We start from the raw sequence: 22,548 nt of genomic DNA, 5'->3' as shown, positions 1-22,548 counted from the left end.
CAAACATGATTCTAAATATAGGTTTAACTCATAAAAAAAAGCAACAAATGGTATTTGAAAACTTTTTGTAATTTTAGAACAATCTAAAATCAACACCTTTTCAATTACGCATTGAAGTTAAAATAACGTAACACATTATTTTGATTTTAAAGGTTTATAGGATTATTTTATAACAGTCTTTGTTGATTTATAATGAGAGGTGATGACTTAGGCAACGGATTGTGAAGTAGACACCCTCATGGCTACCTTGGGATAAATAATATCTAGTCGCCCACCACTTATGCGAAGGGCTTAATTTAAAAAAAAAGCACCCAGATAATAAGTTGATTTAAAACAAAAATAAGATTAAATTGATAAATACATACTATGATCAAATAAAACTAGGGGAATGAGAGGTAAATGAAATAAAGGTACACGTGAATATTGCCGATATTCATGCAATAAAAAGATTTTTGTTAATTATGAGGGAAACGACGATTATGTTCAAATAAGTTCTCATCATTGTTTCAACTTCACACTTTTGAACATGATCAGTATAGACATCATCATAGACGTGTATTATGAATCAATGATGAAGGTGTTAAATACTTTTTATTTGTCTTGAACATCATAATTATGGAACTTCATCATCAACTTATTGTACATCTCAACATTTTACCATTGTAATGTGTAATGATTTCTCTCTTTTTGCACATTGCGCTCATTTGGATTTATTTTTTCTTTTTAGTTAACTGACCATTATAGTTGTATGACATGTAATGGTATCCTAGTCAATTAGAGAGTATACAGGGTGGCCCACCACTCACTGACAACTTAAATAACTTTTGATCCAGTTAATATTTTTAGTTGATTTTTTTTTTAAATAATATTTATACGTTAGGTCTATAGCTATATTTCAATAATTAATTTTTTTACATTTTATTAAAAATATTAATTATTTTTAAATTTTAAATAAAATGTAAAAAAAAAANACATCATAATTATGGAACTTCATCATCAACTTATTGTACATCTCAACATTTTACCATTGTAATGTGTAATGATTTCTCTCTTTTTGCACATTGCGCTCATTTGGATTTATTTTTTCTTTTTAGTTAACTGACCATTATAGTTGTATGACATGTAATGGTATCCTAGTCAATTAGAGAGTATATATAGATCACTACGATGCTCTATATTACGATGCATATTCTATATGCATGAAAAAATAAGATTCGATTAATCTTTATATATATATAAGGCCTTTCTTTTACATAGATTGTAAAGTTTATTCTATTATTTGTTCATTTCATTTAATTTATTTAAAATCTGACTTAATTATTAATTAAAAAATTAAATTATAATATCAAATAAATATTAATAATTGTTATATTAAATTATAACTGTTATTTATAACCTTTTACTCTAGGTAAAGGTACAAAATCCATGGTGCTTGAGTTTTGTTTTGGCTTATGTTGGACCCTCCTCAGAGTTCTCGTTAAATTAGGCTGGTTCTTTACGTATTTAGCTTGAACAATTTTAGACAGTACATGTGCAGTATCTTTCACACCGGAACAAGTTCGTATATAATTTTCATTATTCGGCCATATTAGGCACTGCAGGAATAATATACGCACGATACATCGCTGACCAATTACTTAGTATTTAGAAAATTTGCTTATTTTACTATAGTAAAAACAGTATATATGGTATATTAACACATCTAGATTGTGAACAAAAATATATTTTTATTTTTAATAAAATAAAATGGCTAAAATACCATAATAATAATTTGTTAAATATTTTTTAAAAAATAATAAAAAACCATATCGGATAAATAAATACACAAAGCACAGATGCCATAAGAAATATTGCATTTAATTAAATGAAACAGGCTCAATACATTATTAATTATAACAAAAATACGGACCCAGAACCAGATGGGATTCATCTAAAATGGGGATCTCGTTTTAGAAAATGGCCGGCACCAAAATAAAGTTATAACATATATTTAGAAAACCGATTACACGAAAAATATTAGCTGTATTATTCAGCAAAATATCACTAGGGTGGTTTATACAGAAGAGGGGCGTTTTTTCGACACACTGGGACAAGAGACATTGACGGCGATGACGATCGAGGAGAGGGTATCGCTCTAACAATTTATTAAATACCAAAAAAATAAAAGATAGAACGGTATTTGAATTATATAGGTAATGGCCAGTGTATGTGTCATATAGGGAAAGATTATTAACTTGATAAAGATTATTGTATGTATAGTGTTCATTATAACAGAAATAGTACAGTTTTCTGATTACACAGTCGGATATAACGTATACGCGCTCATTAGCAAAGTAAAACATTAAATTTATCTATATCATATGAAATAATAATAGATATAAAAATTCACATTTTGTCACGTTAAAATAAGTTAACTAAATTGAAACTAACTCATGAATTTGTAGCCTCGAGAATGACTACCAAACTATAAATAGCTAATTGTTGTTCCGGTAGACATCGCAGAGAAACTTATGAAGGTATTTAAATATTAAAATGTTATCTTAGTTATTATTATGACCGCATCATTTTAAGGCAATAGTGCCAAGATACATTACCATAATACCACTGTTGTGAACTGGCTTTTTGCTTCCTAATTGTCATTAATATCATTAATAACATAAATCGTGAAAACTATAGTAACTCAAAAAGAAATAAATAGAAGTATATTTAAAATACTAGACGAGAGATGTGTAAGGAGAGTTACTATTTGTTTTTTAATAGTGATAATTTTTGGGTAATAGTTTGAGGGTTTATAAGAATAGTGAAGAGGCCATAGAAAGACCCAGTGATTTTTTTCAATGATCACTCAATCTTTCTTTATTTCTACTTTAACCATGCACTTAAAAGAAGTAATTTTTTTAACCTTATTAATTTAATTAACTAGTATTTACCTTGGCGTTTCCGGGGGATGTCTAGAGAATGAATAAAGGCCTCTTATTTATTTTAAATAAACTTGAACGTGTCTGATCACTACTTACACATGAATTAAATAATTGAGATCAATATCTACGACGTAATTGTCATCTACTCGTTTAAGAGTAACATAGTTTATAGGGTCGAACCTGGACGACTCTCCATTGAATCACTTTCACTGAATCTTTTATGTTAATTTGCTCACTTCTATATTATTAAGTATTAACTCGTTAAAGTCGTAAAGTTATTTATAAGTAAATACATATTTAAATATAGTAAATTATATTCAAACGCATTATCTTTTTCATTTTGTCTACCGTACCACTCCTGTCTCAAAACCATTCTGATTAATATCTACATGAATATAAATATTTTTGTATATTGTTTTGGTTAGTTAAAAGGAAACATTATAAAATATTGATGTTAATCTCTCAATAAAATATATTTTCTCATACACTTACTCAACAAAGATCAGTGTAGAAATATAAGATTAAAAACATATTTTTCAATAAAATATAGAGAGTTATATATATTTAAAATATTATAATATATTGCATATAAAAATCAGTATCAGGTTTTATAAAAATAAATCGTATTATTTATAATCAAATCGTTTTCGTAAGTAATTATATTAACTATGCAACGCTTAATATATTTATTTATAAAAATCTCATAACACGGTGTTTGTCCGCGATGGACACAGAAACTACTGAACCGATTTTGATGAAATTTGACATACATGTGTAATTGGGTCCAACTCAGGCAATAGGATAGTTTTTATCTTTATTAATAGTCTCAGTTATTTTTTATTGAAAATAATATTCGTAAAAGTCTATTGCTGTTATTTTCTCGTATATGACGGTATGAAACTTTTATATTTTATCAATTTTCATTATTAAAGTAAAGTAATGAAAGCGTCCAACAGATGGCGCCTATCTATGTGTGTATTCTTTCAATAATTGTAAACGCTTCTCAAAATTATTGACAATAATTGGTGATTTCCACTTAAACACAATATTTTTTCTATATATTAATCCACAATACATTTTATAGGTTATTACATAAGTATTACTTGATTTATTAATGTTTTTTTTCAATTGCGTCATTTTCTTTGATTTAATATATTTAATTAAACGTATATTAATAAAATTTTATGCAATTTATTTATGCTATCTTTTTTTTAAAGATCTTTTGTTTATATTCACATCATGCAAATTTGAAATCGCATATTAATTGTGTAAGTTTCACTTTATTTATATTTCTTTGTTGTATTTAATTGATGATTTAAAATATTTAATAAAATTTATTTCAAGAAAATAATTTCAAATTTATTTTAAATAATACATAATATTCATCGTTATTTTTTATTCAATTTTATGTTATTTTTTCATCCTAACCTATTTGAAAATTAAAAAAAATATATAATTTCATTTCGAAATACAATAAATCTAGAAGTCTAAATATTTTGAAGTTATAATTTTTTATTTTTATTTTCCATTAATATTTGATTTTGAATTTTGATTTATATATTTCTTCTTTTATTATTCAACTGTTTTACTTTATTCATTTCTGTAGTAAGATGCTACCAAAAAAATCTAACCTCACCGCGTGTAGTAGAGGCACGGCGCAAACGTGCAGAAAGAAGTTCTCAGTCATCACATCAACGTACAGCATCCAATGAATCTCAAAGAATTAAGATAGCAGAGAATCGTGCACAAGAATCTTATGAACATCGTAATTAACGTATACGCAAAATATAGCTAGAACGAGAGCAGCGCGTGAACAATAAACATCTATGTCAAGGGCGAGAGAACGTAAAAGACAGCGAACCAATCACGAATTAAAACTCACATCATTTGTTCATCTTGTGTATGAATATGCATAGGATATTAATTACTCTGCACATTCTTTAATTTCTATTGGTAAAATGGACAAAGTATGCCAATATTGTCAGGCGTTGAAATTCCCCAATGAAACACTTGGTCTGTGTTGCGCATTAGAGAAAGTTGATGTTGCTGAAATTAACTTCCAGATATAGCTCTCACCGGATGATCTGATGTCGTTTAAGTCGATTGATAGTGTTGTTGATGAAGACGAAGCTGTACATTACCCTACAGAATTTTTAAATTCTCTGGATTACCAAGAATGGCACCACATAATGTTAGGTTAAAAATTGGATCACCGATATTCTACTACGTAATTTGAATCCACCCATACTATGCAATAATACATGTTTGGTCATCAAAAGAATCACCGGAAATGTTATTGAAGCAACCGTTTTGACAGAAAGATTTAAAAGAGAAATTGTTCTATTGCCACGTATCCCAATGATTCCGTCAGATACCACAATATTATTCAAAAGACTTCAACTCCCTGTTCGATTAGCATTCGCAATGACCATTAACAAATCTCAAGGCCAGCAATGTCCATTTGCGGCTTACATTTAGAAAATCCATGTTTTGCCCATGTTCAATTATATGTTACATGCTCACGTGTTGGTAAACCGTCAAATTTATTCATATTAGCAAAAGACAAGTTAACTAAAAATATTTTGCACCAAATAGCGCTTAATTAAATTTTTATATTAACATAACATAATAGTAACATAATTGTTTGGAGTAAAAATCAACCTTAAGTACCTCATTGATCCACTTTAATTTATATAAATGTAAGCAATATAGAATTTTATTAATTTTTTTATTGTACTTGAATTTCAGATAAATAAAGTATAAAATCAAAACATTTTTTTGGGGCCGTTCTTCATAGTTAAGTGTTAAAAATTGTATTCAATGATAATATCCGATAAGTCAGATTCATAAATTTTATAAATATTTGCATAGTTATGTCACATAATTGAAAATAATATTAATCGTATAATAATCAAACCACAACGAAACGTGGCCGGGTCAGCTAGTAATATATATATATTTAGCGTATTTAAGTAAAAAATTACTTGCATTATTATTTTATTCTTGAAGTAAGTAGATACATATTATATGAGCTGGATACTCTGCAAAGCGACATAGGCTGTTTCCTCTCCCTAAGTAGATGAACGGTATACACAGTTGGGGGTATGGACCGCGGTGAAAAGTTGATGTTGCTTGTTCCTAAATAGCGTTGTGTTATACTATGTTTCATGTATACTATACATCGTATAGTTATCATGGTATATGTATAGTATATCGAGTTAGTTTGAACATCATATAGTACACCTTGATATTCAAAGCTAATACAGTAAGTATCACAAGTAGGGGTTAAGAGTAAGTCTATATGTAGGGCTATGACGGCGCATCCCATAAGTAGGGGACATAAACTACGAAAAAAAATGTATAGTGTGCAGATCGATGGTTATGGTCGCAAATGTCTCCTTCCCATAGTATTTAGAGAGGTTAAGAGTATACTAATCTGAGTAGGGAATCCCCTTTTTTTAGCTAATACAGTAGATATCACAGGTATGTGAGTTAAGAGTAAATCCATATGTATGGTTACGTAACCATATAGGGAAGTATATACTAAAACAAAATTTATAGTTTATTAGAAATTACGAGTTAAATTGTAATTAATAAGTAATTATGAGATAGAAATGATTAAGTAGTGAAGGAAAAGGCTATTATACGAAAACATGTGTTCTATGATTTACTAGCCATTATATAAAAATATATGATTTTTCAGCAAAAATTGTGTTATTATTTGTGCTAGTACTCTGTATAGCTAATTTATGGCTTTTCAATATGAAAAAGACATAATGCAATCTAACTATATATTTTTTATAATTTGGAAGACGCATTATGAAAATATATATAAATAAATCAAATACCAATATGTTTTATGCGTTGAAATTTTGTTTCCATAAAAATTGTTAAAATAAAAATAAGATGTATTAGAATTCTTATAAGTCACAGCGACTAATAATGAAATGTGTAACGGCGTAGATTTTATAAAAAGCTATAACCACGAACTCTAATATTAAAATTATTAAATATAATAAAATAATGTTCATTATTAATGGTTACATAAAAAAAAAACTATGGCCATGGAACAAAGTATTTACCTATAATGATGCAGATTCCACGTGAGAAAATATTGATCAAAAACCCCAATTATCAGAAAAAACTGGCCTTTTTATAGTCTGCAAAAGTGGTTTAGCGATCTCTAGGGAGATTCTTAAAACTTGTTTTTTTAGATTTGATTGTGCAATATGATAGAATCCTTTTCGTGGGGTTTTTTTTGGAATGCGTAAGAAGGTAGTTCAGTTTTGTATAAAAAAAAGTTATTTTTTTTTTATCTTATCTACATGGAATACTGTTTTGGTAATATAATTTTATTGAGTTGTTACGGACAGATTATTCGTCCTTCACCAACATTAATAATTAACAGCTATACTAGTGCCTGATCAGCACAAACGACCCTACAGCTCAATTATGAGTATGCAGCGTGTGGGTGTAACTAAACCGATTACACACTTATCTTACATTAATTAAAAACGTAACGAAGTTTGTCGATATTTTACCACGCTTGCGGCGACTTACCTTTATTAATCTGATAACTTAACTCGGACAGTATTATTGTGGTTACTAAAATTAATATTATTATTGTTAACTTGTTATTATTATTTCGGGTTGTATACACTCGCCGACATCGCTCACCTAACTTGGATGCCACCAACATCTCTAGAGATCCAGTCAGGTTATATTTTAAATAATATTAAATATAAATAAATGCTTGTTATCGTTGTTTGTTGAGAGCCTATATTTCTTTGGTCACAAAACCACTAACTGCTCTTTTAGTGGGATATAAATTATATAGGGCCAGTGTTGCCCCGTTTAGGAACAGCTTAGCCAACTGTTAGGACCCTAGCGAGAAAACACGATGCAGAGTATATGTATTAGTTATTATATGTGTTAATTACTACAGATTTATTAACTAATAATTACTTTTTAAAATAATCCCTTATAACTTATAAGGGTGTTAACATATATATTTATTTAGCTTATGAAATAGAAAATGATCTAATTAAAAAAATGACTGGTCGATATTAATTTTTGAACCGGTATTTCAGAAAAATCGAATTTATTTAAACAATGGCTGTCGGACAAACTACTAAAACCTTGGATAAAATTATTTAACTACACCATTGTTTCAGTTTATTCTTAAAAAAATATAAGAATTTAACTACAATATCAAATGCATTTTCATAGAATGATATTTACTATTTAAACAAGTGCATTAGATAGACAATGACTTAAATTCAAACTTTATCACTTTATTTTTTTATCATCTTCTATCTTTCTTACAGACCCTAGTACTCATATCCCAAGTAATCACATCATTAATACAATAAAAGTAGTAGCTTAAACAACACCCAACCAAAATTATATTTATTTTCTTTTCGAGTTATTACAAATGTATTGTTTATTCGTTCTATTCTTAAATATGGTTCGGTGTTATGGGATACTTACACAGCTACAGTATCTATGATGCTCCAAAGAGTCCAGCGTACATATTTAACGCTTTGCTGTTTTTATTCTTAATATTCCCCATCAAATCCATCATCAGTGTAGATACTCAATAATGTATTTGTAATTGTAGGTATATCATCAGTACATAAAATATATAACAGGCACTATATCGCTATTCCGTGGGACACCATCTCTTATATTACATGTATTTAAATAATAGTCATACCATTCAAAATTAAATATTTGAATCACATATAAAATACCAGAAGTTTTTTTTTGTAGTTATAAGCAACTTGGCATCGTAATCTGAAATTCTATGAAGTTTATGAGAAGTAGAGAGTCTCGGACGAAAATCCAAACTAAAAGTTGACAAGGCCCCGCGTCGCTTCGTTATACACGATGCCCCGCGACTCGTGCCACTTTTTTATCAGCCGTCGCCCTACTATTTGACTGACAGTGGCGGCTCGTAGGTCTCGGAAGTGGTGAGGCAAACTTTTAATTTAGTAAATTTGAATAAAGAATATACCTATTTTTAAGATTATAAGTACACGTAGATAATAGCTGTATTAATTGGTAACATGTTAATTCTTTAAAATTTTTATAAATTATAAGATGAAAAATTATAATCGTGTAATACTTTTATACATTGACTGATAACTGATATGATAAACGTAATCCGTTTGCTGTTTTTGTGGGGTAAGCATAGATTAGAACACAATAACGACATATTGTCGATTCCATTTAATTAATATGTAAAATGTCGTTTCGCATTTGAAACCACCTGGCACAAGATGGTGTTCACCGCTGAGGAAAATTTACATCAGCCTCATTTTACTAAGTATTCACGACTCTCCCCCACCAATCAATCTTAATAATCCAGTATAGCAACTGAATCAAAAAAAAGTTTGCCTCTCGGACATCATCGGTTTGCTTTGTAATCAGTCGTGTAACGTGTTGTCATTTTAGACCTTTGGTTTCGGCACTAACTACCGTGTTATATCTCGCTGTGTTTGTGCAGCGCCAGTCAGGCGCAACATTATGTTATCTATTTTCGTCCTATTATCTTTTATGGTTCAAGATTACAAATTGTGTTAATTATAAAAATAAATTATAATATTTTGAAAGATATTTGATATTGATGGAGGCACGAAATAAATAAATTATTATAAGGTAAATTGCAGGTGAGATTGTGCCTCACTTGCCTCACCCGGCGAGCCGCCACTGTTGACTGACCAACACCATGTGCCATACTCGGCGATGCGAAGTGCAGCAAGTGCCGCACGGCCGACGACGACCCGCCGCAAATGCCCTTGTGCACAAGATGATTAAAATATTATTATAAAATAATATTTAGTTTTGAAATGTTGTTGTAATATTAAAAATATCAAGTTATTAAATATTTTTTTAACAATAATGGATTTAGGGTGTACAACAATTTTTTTAGAAAGTAAATGAAGAACAAAACGTATACCATTTTATACAGAATTTGCCCAACACTACTCCTGGTATTGATCAATTGTCAGTTACGTATTGCTGCCAAAATAGTAGCAATATGTCATATAAATATAATGTATAGAATAATTATTCTTACATGTATTATAATGTACTTAACAATATTACATTCAACTAAAATCTATGTTATATTTTGAATTGGACATATTATATGTCTGAATATTAATAAAAAAATAATTTTAATATAATTTTAATGATTCGGTGTGATCTATTTTAGTAAGTTCTTCTGTTTCTACTTCGAATGCTTCATTCATTATCGTATCACCAACTAAATCTGAAGAAATAAAATAGTTATTTTAAATTTGATATACATTTTTAATATTTATATTTTCGATTATTTTTTGAAAATTATATAATTTACAATGAATAAATTAAAAAATATAAAATAAATAGTTTAATGTGTATTTAACAGTATATATTTTATTCCAACAGGCAGAATTAACACTAGCCATTTATTATACATAAGTTGTGCATCTTGGAATACCAATTTCAAAATACTGTAGAACTGTGTTTTGCTATAATTTTACAGAAATTGATATTTTCATAACTTTTTAATATAATTTTATTGTTTTTTTGTATAAATAGTTATATCAAAAAAAATCGTAGGAATAAAAATATTATAAGTTAAATATTCCACAATTATAACTACTCACATTTTTCTGGCAGGGAGGGTATACATAAGAAATATTTAATTTCTCCTTCAGATAATTATATACTCAAGAAGTAATCATTTTCATTTTGTTAAAAATATTTTAAAATTATTTTCTAACTAAACCCGTTAGTCTTAATGTTTGAAAATAGTTCTGTAATTGTCTAATATAAAATCCAAAATATTTCATTTCATTTTATATTATAACTAAGTTAACATTAGCTTCGGTGCAAAGCTGAGAAGGTATTAATTTTACAATAATCAGTTTTTTTGTGTGTGTCTATCATTCATTATACGGGCCGGGGGTATCAAAAAGTAAAATACTTTACCCAGTCATTACGTTCTTTTTACCAAAGGTCCGGCTTCTTGGTATACCACTCCAACAGGCTGACCAACCTGTTAGTGTGTGGTGTGGTAATAGTCACTGATGGTGGAAAGGGTCGCCTGCGCAAAACCAGTGATCTATGTAGTGCTGAAGTGTGTATGTGTGTATCCTAGCACAGGTGAGTCGCGGCAAAGTGATGACGTGGCATAGTTGAATCAAGTATAATGATATCTGACAGTGATTAAAATAACTATCATAAAAAACGCTTCGATGCAAATCTTTAGATAGTGTTTAATTTTAAAAAATTTGTGTATTATTACAGTAGCTACATGATCTGCTATTTCCTTATTTATATATAGATTAAGATAAAGTATGTCGAATGAAAGAGGGATATAAATATTATTTCTCATACAAAAATTGTATTGACGCATACACTTTTTAATAAGTTGTAGCATTATAATGTTAAAATTGTAAAATACAATATCGAGAATTTTCACACAAAAATAGAATTTGGTAACCATTTTTACCGCAAAGACAAAATAAAGTACGACATTTTTTTTTTCCATGATAAAGTATATTACATTATTATATTGAAAAAATTTCAAAAATTAGCGATTTTTAAATTTGTAATTTTATTGGAGATTTCTCCCATTTACGGGGAATGAAGGAATGAAGAGAAAAATTTTTTTTATAAATTATTGTATATCCCTTTATTTTTTATACAAGTTAATTATAGAAATTACGAAATATATTACTTTATCATTTTTTATTCTTTTGCCGTGAAAATTACAATATTAAATTATTAAATATTAATAATTCCATTAATCCCTTAATAAAACCCAACCAAAATTATATTTAATACTATATTACTATATTTAAGAACTACTATTCAGGATATAATTAAGGAAATAGGAGTTTCTTTTTTTTTCAAACACTAGTTTTAGTTAGTTTAAGTTATTATCGAGATAGACATAATGCCCATGCACTCAGACCTGTTCGTTCATTGTGCGCACCTCATACCGAATTGTATTGATTCGGTTTACTCACCTAAGTATTATCACCAAAGTGTTAATACATTACCAACCATAAAGTCACCTCTAAAGATGACCAAAGAGTCCTGTCTTTCTGGCGAAATTAAGTATCTCTTTGGGTTTTAAGTTTTTAATCTTCTTTTTCAGGAAAAGGTTTATTCAAGTAGTTTGATCTTAGTGTGGACAAGACTTCACATTCGCACATGATGTGAAATGAGTCTTCCTCTTCTACTCCACACTTTCTGCACAATGGTGATTCCGATACCCCCATTGCGTTAAGATGTTTAAGATGTCACTCTCCAAAGTTCACATACATAAGTTGTGGAATCTTAATACCGTGGCTTTGGCGTGAGCTTTCACCTCTAGATGCAGAGGAGGCAATCCAATTAGTGCCTCTAATGCGACCGTTGGTATAGTTCTTAATGCTCCAGTGATGGCCATAGCATATATTCTCTGTATGCGACTAAGTTCTTTTCTAGCTTTAACGAGTGCTGTTCTGGTCCACCAAACAAGGGCACCGTACATTATCATAGGTTTAATCACTGATGTGTACAACCAATACATAACTCTTGGTTTAAGACCCCATGTCTTTCCCAAGGCTCTACTGCAAGTCCACAATGTGGTCATTGATTTTTTGATTCTTATTTCAACATATGAATTCCATTTTAGCTTACTATCCAAGAAAATACCTAAGTATTTTACTTCCGATTTTAAGCTAATTTCTTGTCCATTTAGAGTAAGAGTGTTAAGACTGTCTAGTCCTATTCTCCTTCTAGTGAACATAACAACCTCTGCTTTATTTGGATTAACAGATAGACCGTACTTACTACACCATATCTGTATAGTGTTAAGTCTCTATTGTGCTAAGTCTATAATAGTCTCTGGGAATTTACCCACCACTGCTATAACTAAGTCATCCGCATTGGCTTGTGTATAACAATATTTGTTTAACTCTCTAATAAGCGAGTCCAATACTAGACACCATAGCAAGGGGGATAGACCCTGCCTTGTGAACATCCCTGTTTAACACTCTTGATTACTTTGGTCTCATTGAGCTGTCCCAAAATGGAGCGTTCCTTAAGCATGGATTCTATCCACTTAATAATAAGTGGTTCTATTCCATGCTGTTGTGCAGATTCACACATAGCATCGAAGGGAGTATTGTCAAAAGCCCCTTCGATGTCCAGGAATATACCTACTGCATACATTTTATTCTCTACAGCTTTCCCTATCTTAGTAGTTAAGCAGTGTAGAGCTGTATCAGTAGATTTCCCCGTTNGGTTAAGCAGTAAAGAGCTGTATCAGTAGATTTCCCCGTTTGATACGCATGTTGGTTTTCATGTAAAGGGTTCTCCTTAAGAGGTCTTTCCTTGATGTACCTATCAATAAGTTATAAACACCACCCTAACCTTTCGCCAGCTTTCTGGTTGATAACCATAGGAAAGGCATGCCCTAAATATTTTGCAGAGATGGGGGCCGATTATCTCTAACACTTCTTGCAGAAGTGCACTGAAAATTTCGTCACAGCCTGCAGCTTTAAAACTGCCAAAGGCTTTTACTGCCCATCTATTCCACCTAGGGTTATCACTCTCCTGGTTAGTCTCCAATCAGCACAGGTCACACGTTTGTCCTGTGCATCATGTTCCTGTTCTCTGTTGTTAATTCCAGAGTCAGGAAAATGTGTGTTCATCAAAAGTGATAATGTTTCATTATCATTATTGGTGAACATTCTGCCTGGCAGTAATATTGTTTCGACAGTTTTGTTTGGTCCATTCCTTAGTGATCACAGGAGTCTAGTTGCTATAGGGAGTTGTTGTATATCACCACAGAACTTCTTTCAGCTTTCTCTTTTAAACTTTTTCAATGCAGATTTGTAGTTTCTTTAGGCGTCCTTATAGGATTCCCAGTGTTGTTTCAAACCTGATTTCATTGCTTTATTTAAGAGCTTACTTGAACCCTGTCCTGTAACTTTCTCTTGTATTAAAGGACAGTTTTCTTTGTAAGCCGAGACAATGGAATCCTGTAGCATATTTACAGCCCTTTCATTACTCTGTCTCAACCCTAATCTAAACTGTAGGTTAATCAGGTCACGAGAGAGATCTGCCCTGTATTTGTCCCAGTTTGTTCTTTTCGGGTTCCTATAGTACTCCGTCTCAACTTTGTTAATTTCCAAAGTGAATCGTAAGTGCCTATGATCAGAAAGAGAAGGTTCGGAGGACACTTTCCACCCTTTTATCTTTTGAAGTAACCCTTTTAAACAAACTGTCAGATCAATGACTTCCTGTCTGTTCCTGATAACAAAAGTAGGTTCACTACCTCTGTTCAGTATACTTAGGTCTGCAGTCAGCAATAGATCCATTATAACCTCTCCTCTTGGTTGATGTTACTGCTCCCCCAACTAGTGTGGTGTGCATTAGCATCCATACCTAGGATTAGTACTAATTTTTCATTTTTGTAATAATTAAAGGTTCCCAGATGGCTACCGTTCCTTAGGTTCGCTCACATTTCCCATTTCCACGCTTCCACATTTCCTTTTGGATCCGTGGAAAGGTTTCCATCAGCTATGGCTGTTATTGAGGGTGGCGGTTTCCTGGGTCCCTTTCCCTTACGTAACATACTTCCTCCCTTCCCTTTTAAGGCAGGAATGAAGTGCGTCCGTTTGTGTCTTATCTGTGCCTTACCTCCTTTTCCGAGTGGCACTGGTGATTCTTCAGTCTTCCTCTTCCCAGATTTTTGAGGAGTAGATTTTTTCACATCCTTCTGGGCTGGTGGCTACTTGGCAACATAGTCTATGAAGCAAACTCTGCCAATTCCAAAATATGGACTACGCTTCAGTTTCTCCAGTTTGGCTATGCTCTTTTCGTCCACACTTAGGAACAAAGTTTGTCCTTTGGGCCAACCTCTGTCTCATGGTGGACATTCCAGATCGCCGTGCTCAGCCCTGGGTTTTGTTTTGCTCAAATTTCCAAGATCTTGTTGGACTCTTTTGGTAGCCCTGGTATATGAGTAACCATCTGTTTTACTTGATCGGGTTGTAGGCTTCTGTCGTAATATAATCGTCACTATTATTTATACGAGACAACACTAAAATACCCTGTTCATGTACTTAACAATATTATCTTTTTTAGTTTTTATTAGTATATATTTTTTCATTTCAAATAGTCACCACTTCTATGGATAGAAGTGGTACATTTTAACTTGTTTCATTATACATTATATTCTTACAAGGACATGATCCTTTTTCGAACAAAAACTTAGATAGACATTTAAGAGAAATAGTCAAAAGACTCACACTGTTTAACTACATTGTAGTGTATGCGGTTCGATCATAAATCAATTAATAATTACTTTAAAAATCCTTCCTCACCAAAATAAAATCTATATATTATTTTTGTCATCTTTGTTATTCTACTATTAATAGTTAAATGCATTGTATCAATTTTCGTCTCGCTTGTAAAAAAACATGTTAATGTTATATATGTAAATGTCAAACTAATTTATGTTCTATTCATCTGTATTGATCTCTGTGTTTTTCATGCTTACTTATCAATAAACAATTATACTAAAAATTCGACAGTGACGATTTTTGGGGGTAAAAAAATATTATAAAAAGCCAGAGCAAACCCTTGCTCCGGGCTGTTCATTTCATGCTCCGTATTGAGCTGTTCTTTTCGTGGTCCATATTAAGTTGTGCGAACGTCGTGGTCGTCATTGTCGAAATTTTATGTGTTAATTTGTGAACTGAAAATCTGAACTTGTGTACTTTATTTATTATTCTCACCGATATCATCACTAAGGATAATTATAAAAACCAGAGAATTTATCAGGTAAGATTTTTTACATCGTTATTTTATGACCCTCGAATTACACCCCGAATCAAAAGTAACTCTCACTTACACATTTTTAGTATATATAATAAAATTTTTATGTATAACATTTTTGAGTTACGACACTTCCAATTGGAGTTCTGCACCATCCCAAGGTTTTATCAGGTTGACATGATCGGTGAGCCACTTAAGAGAGCTCTCTTGGGCTGCACTGATCACTAGTGCTCCATTAGTGAGTCTGGTGTCTTCAAACCTTGGTACATCGATTCCATCAGTACCCGACAGTATCAAGTCTCCAGCACAAAACTCAATTATTAGCCTCTGATCTGTGGTCTACTTGTTAGTGGGGTAGCCTGCTAGTACCAGAGCCACTTTTTTATCATCGGTTAACACATCCCTGTAGGTCGGTATCCAATGAGTTTTCTTACATGGAGGTTCTTCACCCTTGTCCTCAGATTTTTGAGCTACGGTTCCTTTTGACTTTTTCAAGTCATCGGTTCCCTTATTTCCCTCCTTTATTAGGTTTTTCTGTCCCTCCATGATTGCTGGGCTCCACTTCAGCTTGCGCCTCTGACTGCCGCTCAGTTTCTTAGGTCTAAGTTTTAGACCCCCGATTTTGTCAGCTGCTGCTCCCAGTTGATCTTGCGATTCCTGGTCTACATTTGTTGACGTTGCTGTCTCTTTGCTAGTAGACGGTTCACAAAGTGCCCCGTTGTTCGTATTGAGACCTTCAAGTTTGGCGATTCTTCTGCGAAGAGTCGCCAGTTCACGATCTTGTTCCGACAGGTTGTCCGTAAGATACCTGATCGTCTCAAATTCGTTGTTTTGTGGTGTTTCTATGTTTTTGTCCATATAGTTCCCACTAATAGTCCAGAAATAAAGGTCCGTCACAGCAGAGCTTGGTACTGTGATAAAGCTGTATACTCTATAGTGCGCTAGGTGCCATAGAGGATCCCAATGGTCACTTTACGTTTCGGCTAACTACCCTGTGACAAGTTAGCAACCCTTTCACTTGGTATGGCTGGGTTAGGGGGGCCTATTCGCTGTTAGCAATCAGGTATGCCCAGGCCTACCGGTCCCAACTAACCAAAGTCATGACAAGCTAAGAGCAGTGGTACATGTTGCCACCTCCACTAAAATAATTAGGGTCTGTGGGGTTGTTAGGCCCGTAATCCTTGCGGATTCCCCTGCGGGATTTCAAACACTATCTATAGATTTGGTTCATAGCGTTTCTTATAATATTGATTTTAAACACTGTCAGATGTTATGTATACTTTTCTCAAGTATGGCACGTCAACGCTGTGCCGGTATTCCACTATGCAACCATGTTTCTTGCTATAACTGTTTAATTTTTGGATGTTATGAAGTGGATCAGTTGAAATGTTCGTTGTAATAATCGATTATGATCACTTTTTCAAAACATGAACATCTTATTCAGGGGCGGACTTAGGTATGTGGTGGCCCCTGGGCGGAATGCATTGTGGGGGCCCCTTATACATAAACAAGGAGATGTATTTTTTTACTTATTAAATAACAATTATTATCATATTTGTGATACCAATGTATACCAAATTTGTGGGGGACCCTGGGCTGCAGTCCACTCAGCCCTCCCCGAAATCCGGCCCTGATCTTATTTTTTAATTTGCCAACAGTTTGGTGTGATTATTACGTATATTTAACAATCAAAAATTCCAATATCATACGAAGTTTTTATCTCTATTTAATAGATACACTTAATACACAATATGTATTGACTTATAATATGCATTGATATAATATATGCATTTGTCTAATATAAATTAAATTCATAACTAGAATTATGTAGTTTATTAAGTTTAAATAAATTTAAAAAATATATGTAATATTTAAAACGGTTATGGCACTGGACTATACAATTGGTTTTGAATACCAACATTTTAATTATCAATAGAAATTTACCTTTCTGAAAAAAATCATAATAAATTGGCATTGAAGCTGAAGATATTGAGGATTCATTATCTAATTCTAAAAACAAGTAATAAGAAAAACATTTCAATAATTAAATATTTCAAGTATTTTATTTACTGTAACTTTATAAAGAAAAACCAAATGTTATAATAAAATGTTTAGTTACTTTTTGATTTTATATTGCTAATATTAATATGGTAAGATATTATAAGACTGATATTTATCATGTATTAATATACATATATATATATATATATAATATGAATTAAGTTAATTACTAGAATTGAGTAGTTTTTTAAGTTTAAATGATTTCAAAATATATATGTAATACTGAAAATAGTTATCATTCTAGTACGTAAAATTGGTTTTGAATACCAATATTTTAAATTATAAATAGAAATTTACCTTTTTGAAAAAAATCATAAAAAACTGGAGGTGAAGCTGGAGAGATTTCAGATTTCTTTTCTGCTTCTAAATACAAGTAATTAAATATAATTATAGTAATAAAATATTTGAAGTGTTTTATTTACTGTAACTTTATGAAGAGCAACACAAATATATTTTATAATAACAGGCGTAGTCACTTTTTGATTTTTTATTGCTAATGTTAAAATTGTAAGCTATTATAAGACTGACATGTAACATGTATTAATATACATATATATAATATGAATTAAGTTAATTATTAGAATTGAGTAGTTTTTTAAGTTTAAATCATTTTAAAAAAATGTGTAATACTGAAAATAGTTATCACACTAGAACGTACAATTGGTTTTGATGGCCAAAATTTAAAATTATCATAAGTAATTTACCTTTATGATGTGAATCGTAAAAAACTGGAATCGGAGCTGGAGAGATTGCATATTCATTTTCTGCTTCTAAATACAAGTAATTAAAAAAAATTACAGTAATGAAATATTTCAAGTGTTTCATTTACTGAAATCTAACGTAAAAATATTAAGACACAATTACATACCTTTTAAATCATGATCTAATGTATTTAAAATGAATTTAAGTCCTAGATTTGTATAGTTTTCTAAAATCAACATCTTGATTTCACAACCATTATTATATAAAGCTACATTTTCTCTTTCGAAATTAAAATTTTTATATTTAGCTTTCAATTTATTCGCTAACAAATAGATATTATTAGGTTCCAATCTACAATATTGATTGATATCCACATTTATATTTATTTTAATTTCTTTCAAGTTTTCTTTTATATTTTTTAGTATATCATTACTGTATACACTGACATTCTTCTTTGTGGAAGAATAATTATTTAATTGCCTTTGTAAACTTAGGAACTTATCAAATACTAGTTTTAAAATAAATTGGTACCTTTTATTAAGTTTCCATGGTTTTTCATGCATGCTGTCTATAGCGTACAAAGCGCCTTGCATTTTTTTTGTAAATAAAGTTATATTGGAGAAAATTTCTAATAGTTTTACTGTGCAATTGTGGACTTGTAATTTACAAGATTCATTATTACTTATTATATTTTCATAGAATATTACTTGATAATTGACAGCAATCACAATGTCCAATAAAATACTTGCGTATGTGCAACCGAGGAAAACAGTCGTGGCTCGTAATTTTGTATTACATGATTTTGGTGTTACTGGCTCTTCGATGATACTCAAAAGATCATTATTTTGATTTAAGTAAGTTACATATCTGATACGATTTATATTTTTCCATCCAACACATTTCAAAAGATTATTCAGAGTAATAGTATTTTTCATTGAATTTTTTGTTGATTGGGTGCATACAANAAGTTACATATCTGATACGATTTAAATTTTTCCATCCAACACATTTCAAAAGATTATTCAGAGTAATAGTATTTTTCATTGAATTTTTTGTTGATTGGGTGCATACAATGACACAAAATATTAACAAAAATTTTAAAACAAGCATTAATGAAGTCATATTTTAAAAAATAGTTTTATAATACTACTGTTATTATGATAATAAACGGTATGGTAAATTTTATATAAACTGTTCAGTACAACTATGATTCTAGATATAGATTTTATAGTTTGATAAAGTTTTTTTATAATTTTAGAAATACCTATTTATTGCAAAGTAAAATCAACACCTTTTCAGCGAAGTTAAAATAACATAAGACATTATCTTGATATTAAAATTTGTATAAGACTATCGTATAATAGTCTTATTAGATTTTAAGTATTTTAAAAATAAATCTTTGATTTGTAGTTTCAACAATTACTACCCATTTATAATATATGATATTTTACCGACGTTGTTTCTTATAGAATTTTTAACATTTCGTTATATTTTGTTATTTTTAGAAAAATAATGATTTATTAAACTTTTAAGTATATATACTTGTACTGAGTATAAATAAATAACAATTTAAATAATTAGATAAATTGATAAATATTTCAGAGAATAAAGTTATATAAATAAAATACATTATAGTATATTTGACTACAAATCTATAAGTACAAATTAATGTACTTACTAGATTTAAGGTATGAATTCGGATTGATCCATATCTGGATTTCTAATCCAACTTGACTCAAATTGATAAAATATCGCCAATCTCAATAATAAGATCAATTGTGCAAAATAGCGGTGGTATTGACGAGAATATAAGATACAGGATTAAGTGAGAGTGATTGAGTAGAGAGAAGCGTCTGGTGGGTTATACGATTAAATAATTTCAATGAAGCAAAAAGGTAAGTTATATAAGACTGTTGATCAACTATGATATATGGTTCAAAGTTTTGGGTGGTTGACAAAAAAGTAGAGCAGAGAACGAGTGCAGCAGAGATGAAAATACTTAGAATGTTTAGCGGAGCAACTAGAGAAGATAGGATAAGGAACGAACATATATAATGGAGTATAGGTGTAGCGTCAATCATGGATAAGATAAGAGAAAATAGATTTAAATGGTTCGGTCATGTTACAAGAAGAGAGGAATCGGAAGCTGTAAGAACAGTCATAGAAATGAATGTTGAAGGAAGAAGAGGTAGAGGAGGATCAAAAAAGAGATGGAGAGATGCTATTGAATGCAATATGAGGACAAATAATGTAATCGTAGTTGATGTGGGAAATCGGGTCAAGTGGAAGTTTAGGATAAGGGTGGCCGACCCCAAAAAATTAGGATTAAGGCGAGGTAGAAAAAGAAAATTTTTAAATGTGTATAAATTTTAATTTTTGGTTTTAAAACAAACATGCTAATACGTAATAAATCATTAAGAAATTCTAGAAAATTGAATAGTATATTTAATAAAATTGACCCAATATACAAATAATCACCAAGATACTCTGTACTATTTTGTCACATTCGCTATTGTAGACATTTATGTTTATTTAATTTATTCAAATATTAACCATATATGTCTTGACACCGTTTACACGCTGTTTCATATTTCTTTTAGTCATACTTAATATAATNGACACCGTTTACACGCTGTTTCATATTTCTTTTAGTCATACTTAATATAATTTCTTTTTAGATTGTTGTATAGATGATTGTAGAATATTTTAAGACAATAAATTTCAATTACTTGAAATTAAAATAACTTGACAAAATTTGCTTACACGACTGAATTTTAAGATATAAACGAAGAAAATTTCCAAATAAATGGATTACAATTTACTTAAACAATTGTAATTTAAAACACACCTTTACAAATAGACGATAAAATGACTGAAAATAACTGAACTTCATATATATATTAATTTAGTCAATATACATATTTAAATGTATAAAATATTTATAATATACATTCATTTCATCAATACGTAACTAAAACTTTTATTTTTCATATTATTTGTTTGTTAAAAAATGTTCACAAAAATATATTATTTTATATATTTCCTATTATGGTCAATTCAATTTGATAAAACTAACTGCGAACTAGCGAATGTAGAATATACTGAATACTTATTTGAAATAGTAGATTATGTTCGAGTCCATAACGGAAATATTCCAATGCAAAACTTAAAGAACGGTTTAATGGAAAATCCAGTTTTTATTCGAAACTTAGGTCTATACCTCAACAACGACAATTTTACTAGTATATTTGATGCGATTATTGAATCACTTAACAATAAGTATACAATGGTTTTAGGAATTTTTCATGAAAATATTGGTTTTATACTACAACAATGTGATAACTATCATTCAACAAAACAATTTAAAAATTTTCTTGATTGTTTTATTATACTTGATGACGCAGTAGAAAGTTCAAGGATCCTATTTGATAAACTTTACAATGTCATGAAATTCTTTAGTAGTTTAAATATAAAATTTGCTTTTAAAATGTATAAAGAAAAACATATAATTATTGATGAACTTTCTTTTGTTATTAAGTACTTAAATTCAAAAAAACAAATTGATATTCTCAACTATACTGATCAAAACGGTAGTAATCCTCAAATTGAAACAGCTTATAAGAATTTTGTAAATATTAAACGTTTTCATCAAATTATAGCATCAAAAAATTTTTTTATTTATACAATATACTATAAAAATATATTGCAAGTTAATATAGAAGAGAATGATGATGCTATAGAGCACGACAATTATTCAATTAAGCGTTTGCAATATGTCCAGAACGTGTGTATTGTACTCAAAGAATTTTATGCTGAAGCTGTCAAAATCGAATACGTCAATCTTGGTTTTCACAACTTACTACATCCCACAACACCAGGGTAAAGAATATATTTTATTTTAAGTCTCAATATATAAAATTTATGAATTCTTAGAGTTTATGTAATGAACTTATTATTTTTGTAGAGTTAAATTTCCACAAAAACATAACAGTAAAAAGGGCCAAATTATAGAATACCACTTTCTAAAAAAAAAAAA

General features: G+C 30.2%; 2 protein-coding genes and 1 long non-coding RNA gene across 4 annotated transcripts in view; 2 read left to right on the top strand and 1 right to left on the bottom strand.

Annotated features, from left to right (window-relative positions):
• The window catches only part of LOC126899413 (uncharacterized), a 34,432-nt gene that overhangs the window by 5,464 nt on the left and 6,420 nt on the right, over nt 1-22,548 (bottom strand). Inside the window, exons 2-4 of one of the 2 annotated variants that reach the window (XM_050674365.1) lie at nt 18,679-18,761; nt 18,515-18,580; nt 18,108-18,173 (exon numbers count right to left, since the gene is read on the bottom strand). In XM_050674365.1, coding sequence (XP_050530322.1) covers nt 18,108-18,173; nt 18,515-18,580; nt 18,679-18,751 — 205 coding nt within the window. In that variant the 5' untranslated portion in view covers nt 18,752-18,761. Of the gene's footprint in view, nt 1-18,107; nt 18,174-18,514; nt 18,581-18,678; nt 19,471-22,548 lie in introns of those variants that run through there. The other variant, XM_050674354.1, reaches the window with a different exon arrangement.
• LOC126899451 (uncharacterized) lies at nt 18,531-21,367 on the top strand. Its single transcript, XR_007702598.1, has 3 exons — nt 18,531-18,590; nt 19,212-19,366; nt 21,191-21,367. It is a non-coding gene; the product is annotated as an uncharacterized LOC126899451 (long non-coding RNA).
• LOC126899402 (uncharacterized) overlaps nt 21,442-22,548 on the top strand; it is a 6,483-nt gene continuing 5,376 nt past the window's right edge. The window contains exon 1 of the mRNA XM_050674337.1: nt 21,442-22,391. Within this exon, the coding sequence (XP_050530294.1) occupies nt 21,523-22,391 (869 nt within the window). The 5' untranslated portion in view covers nt 21,442-21,522. The remainder of the gene's footprint in view (nt 22,392-22,548) is intronic.

Source organism: Daktulosphaira vitifoliae, unplaced genomic scaffold (assembly GCF_025091365.1).
Source record: "Daktulosphaira vitifoliae isolate Bord-2020 unplaced genomic scaffold, ASM2509136v1 Scaffold_2, whole genome shotgun sequence".
Taxonomy (NCBI): domain Eukaryota; kingdom Metazoa; phylum Arthropoda; class Insecta; order Hemiptera; family Phylloxeridae; genus Daktulosphaira; species Daktulosphaira vitifoliae.
Note: the sequence above shows the minus strand (reverse complement) of the source record. Positions and strands in the feature narration are given on the sequence as shown.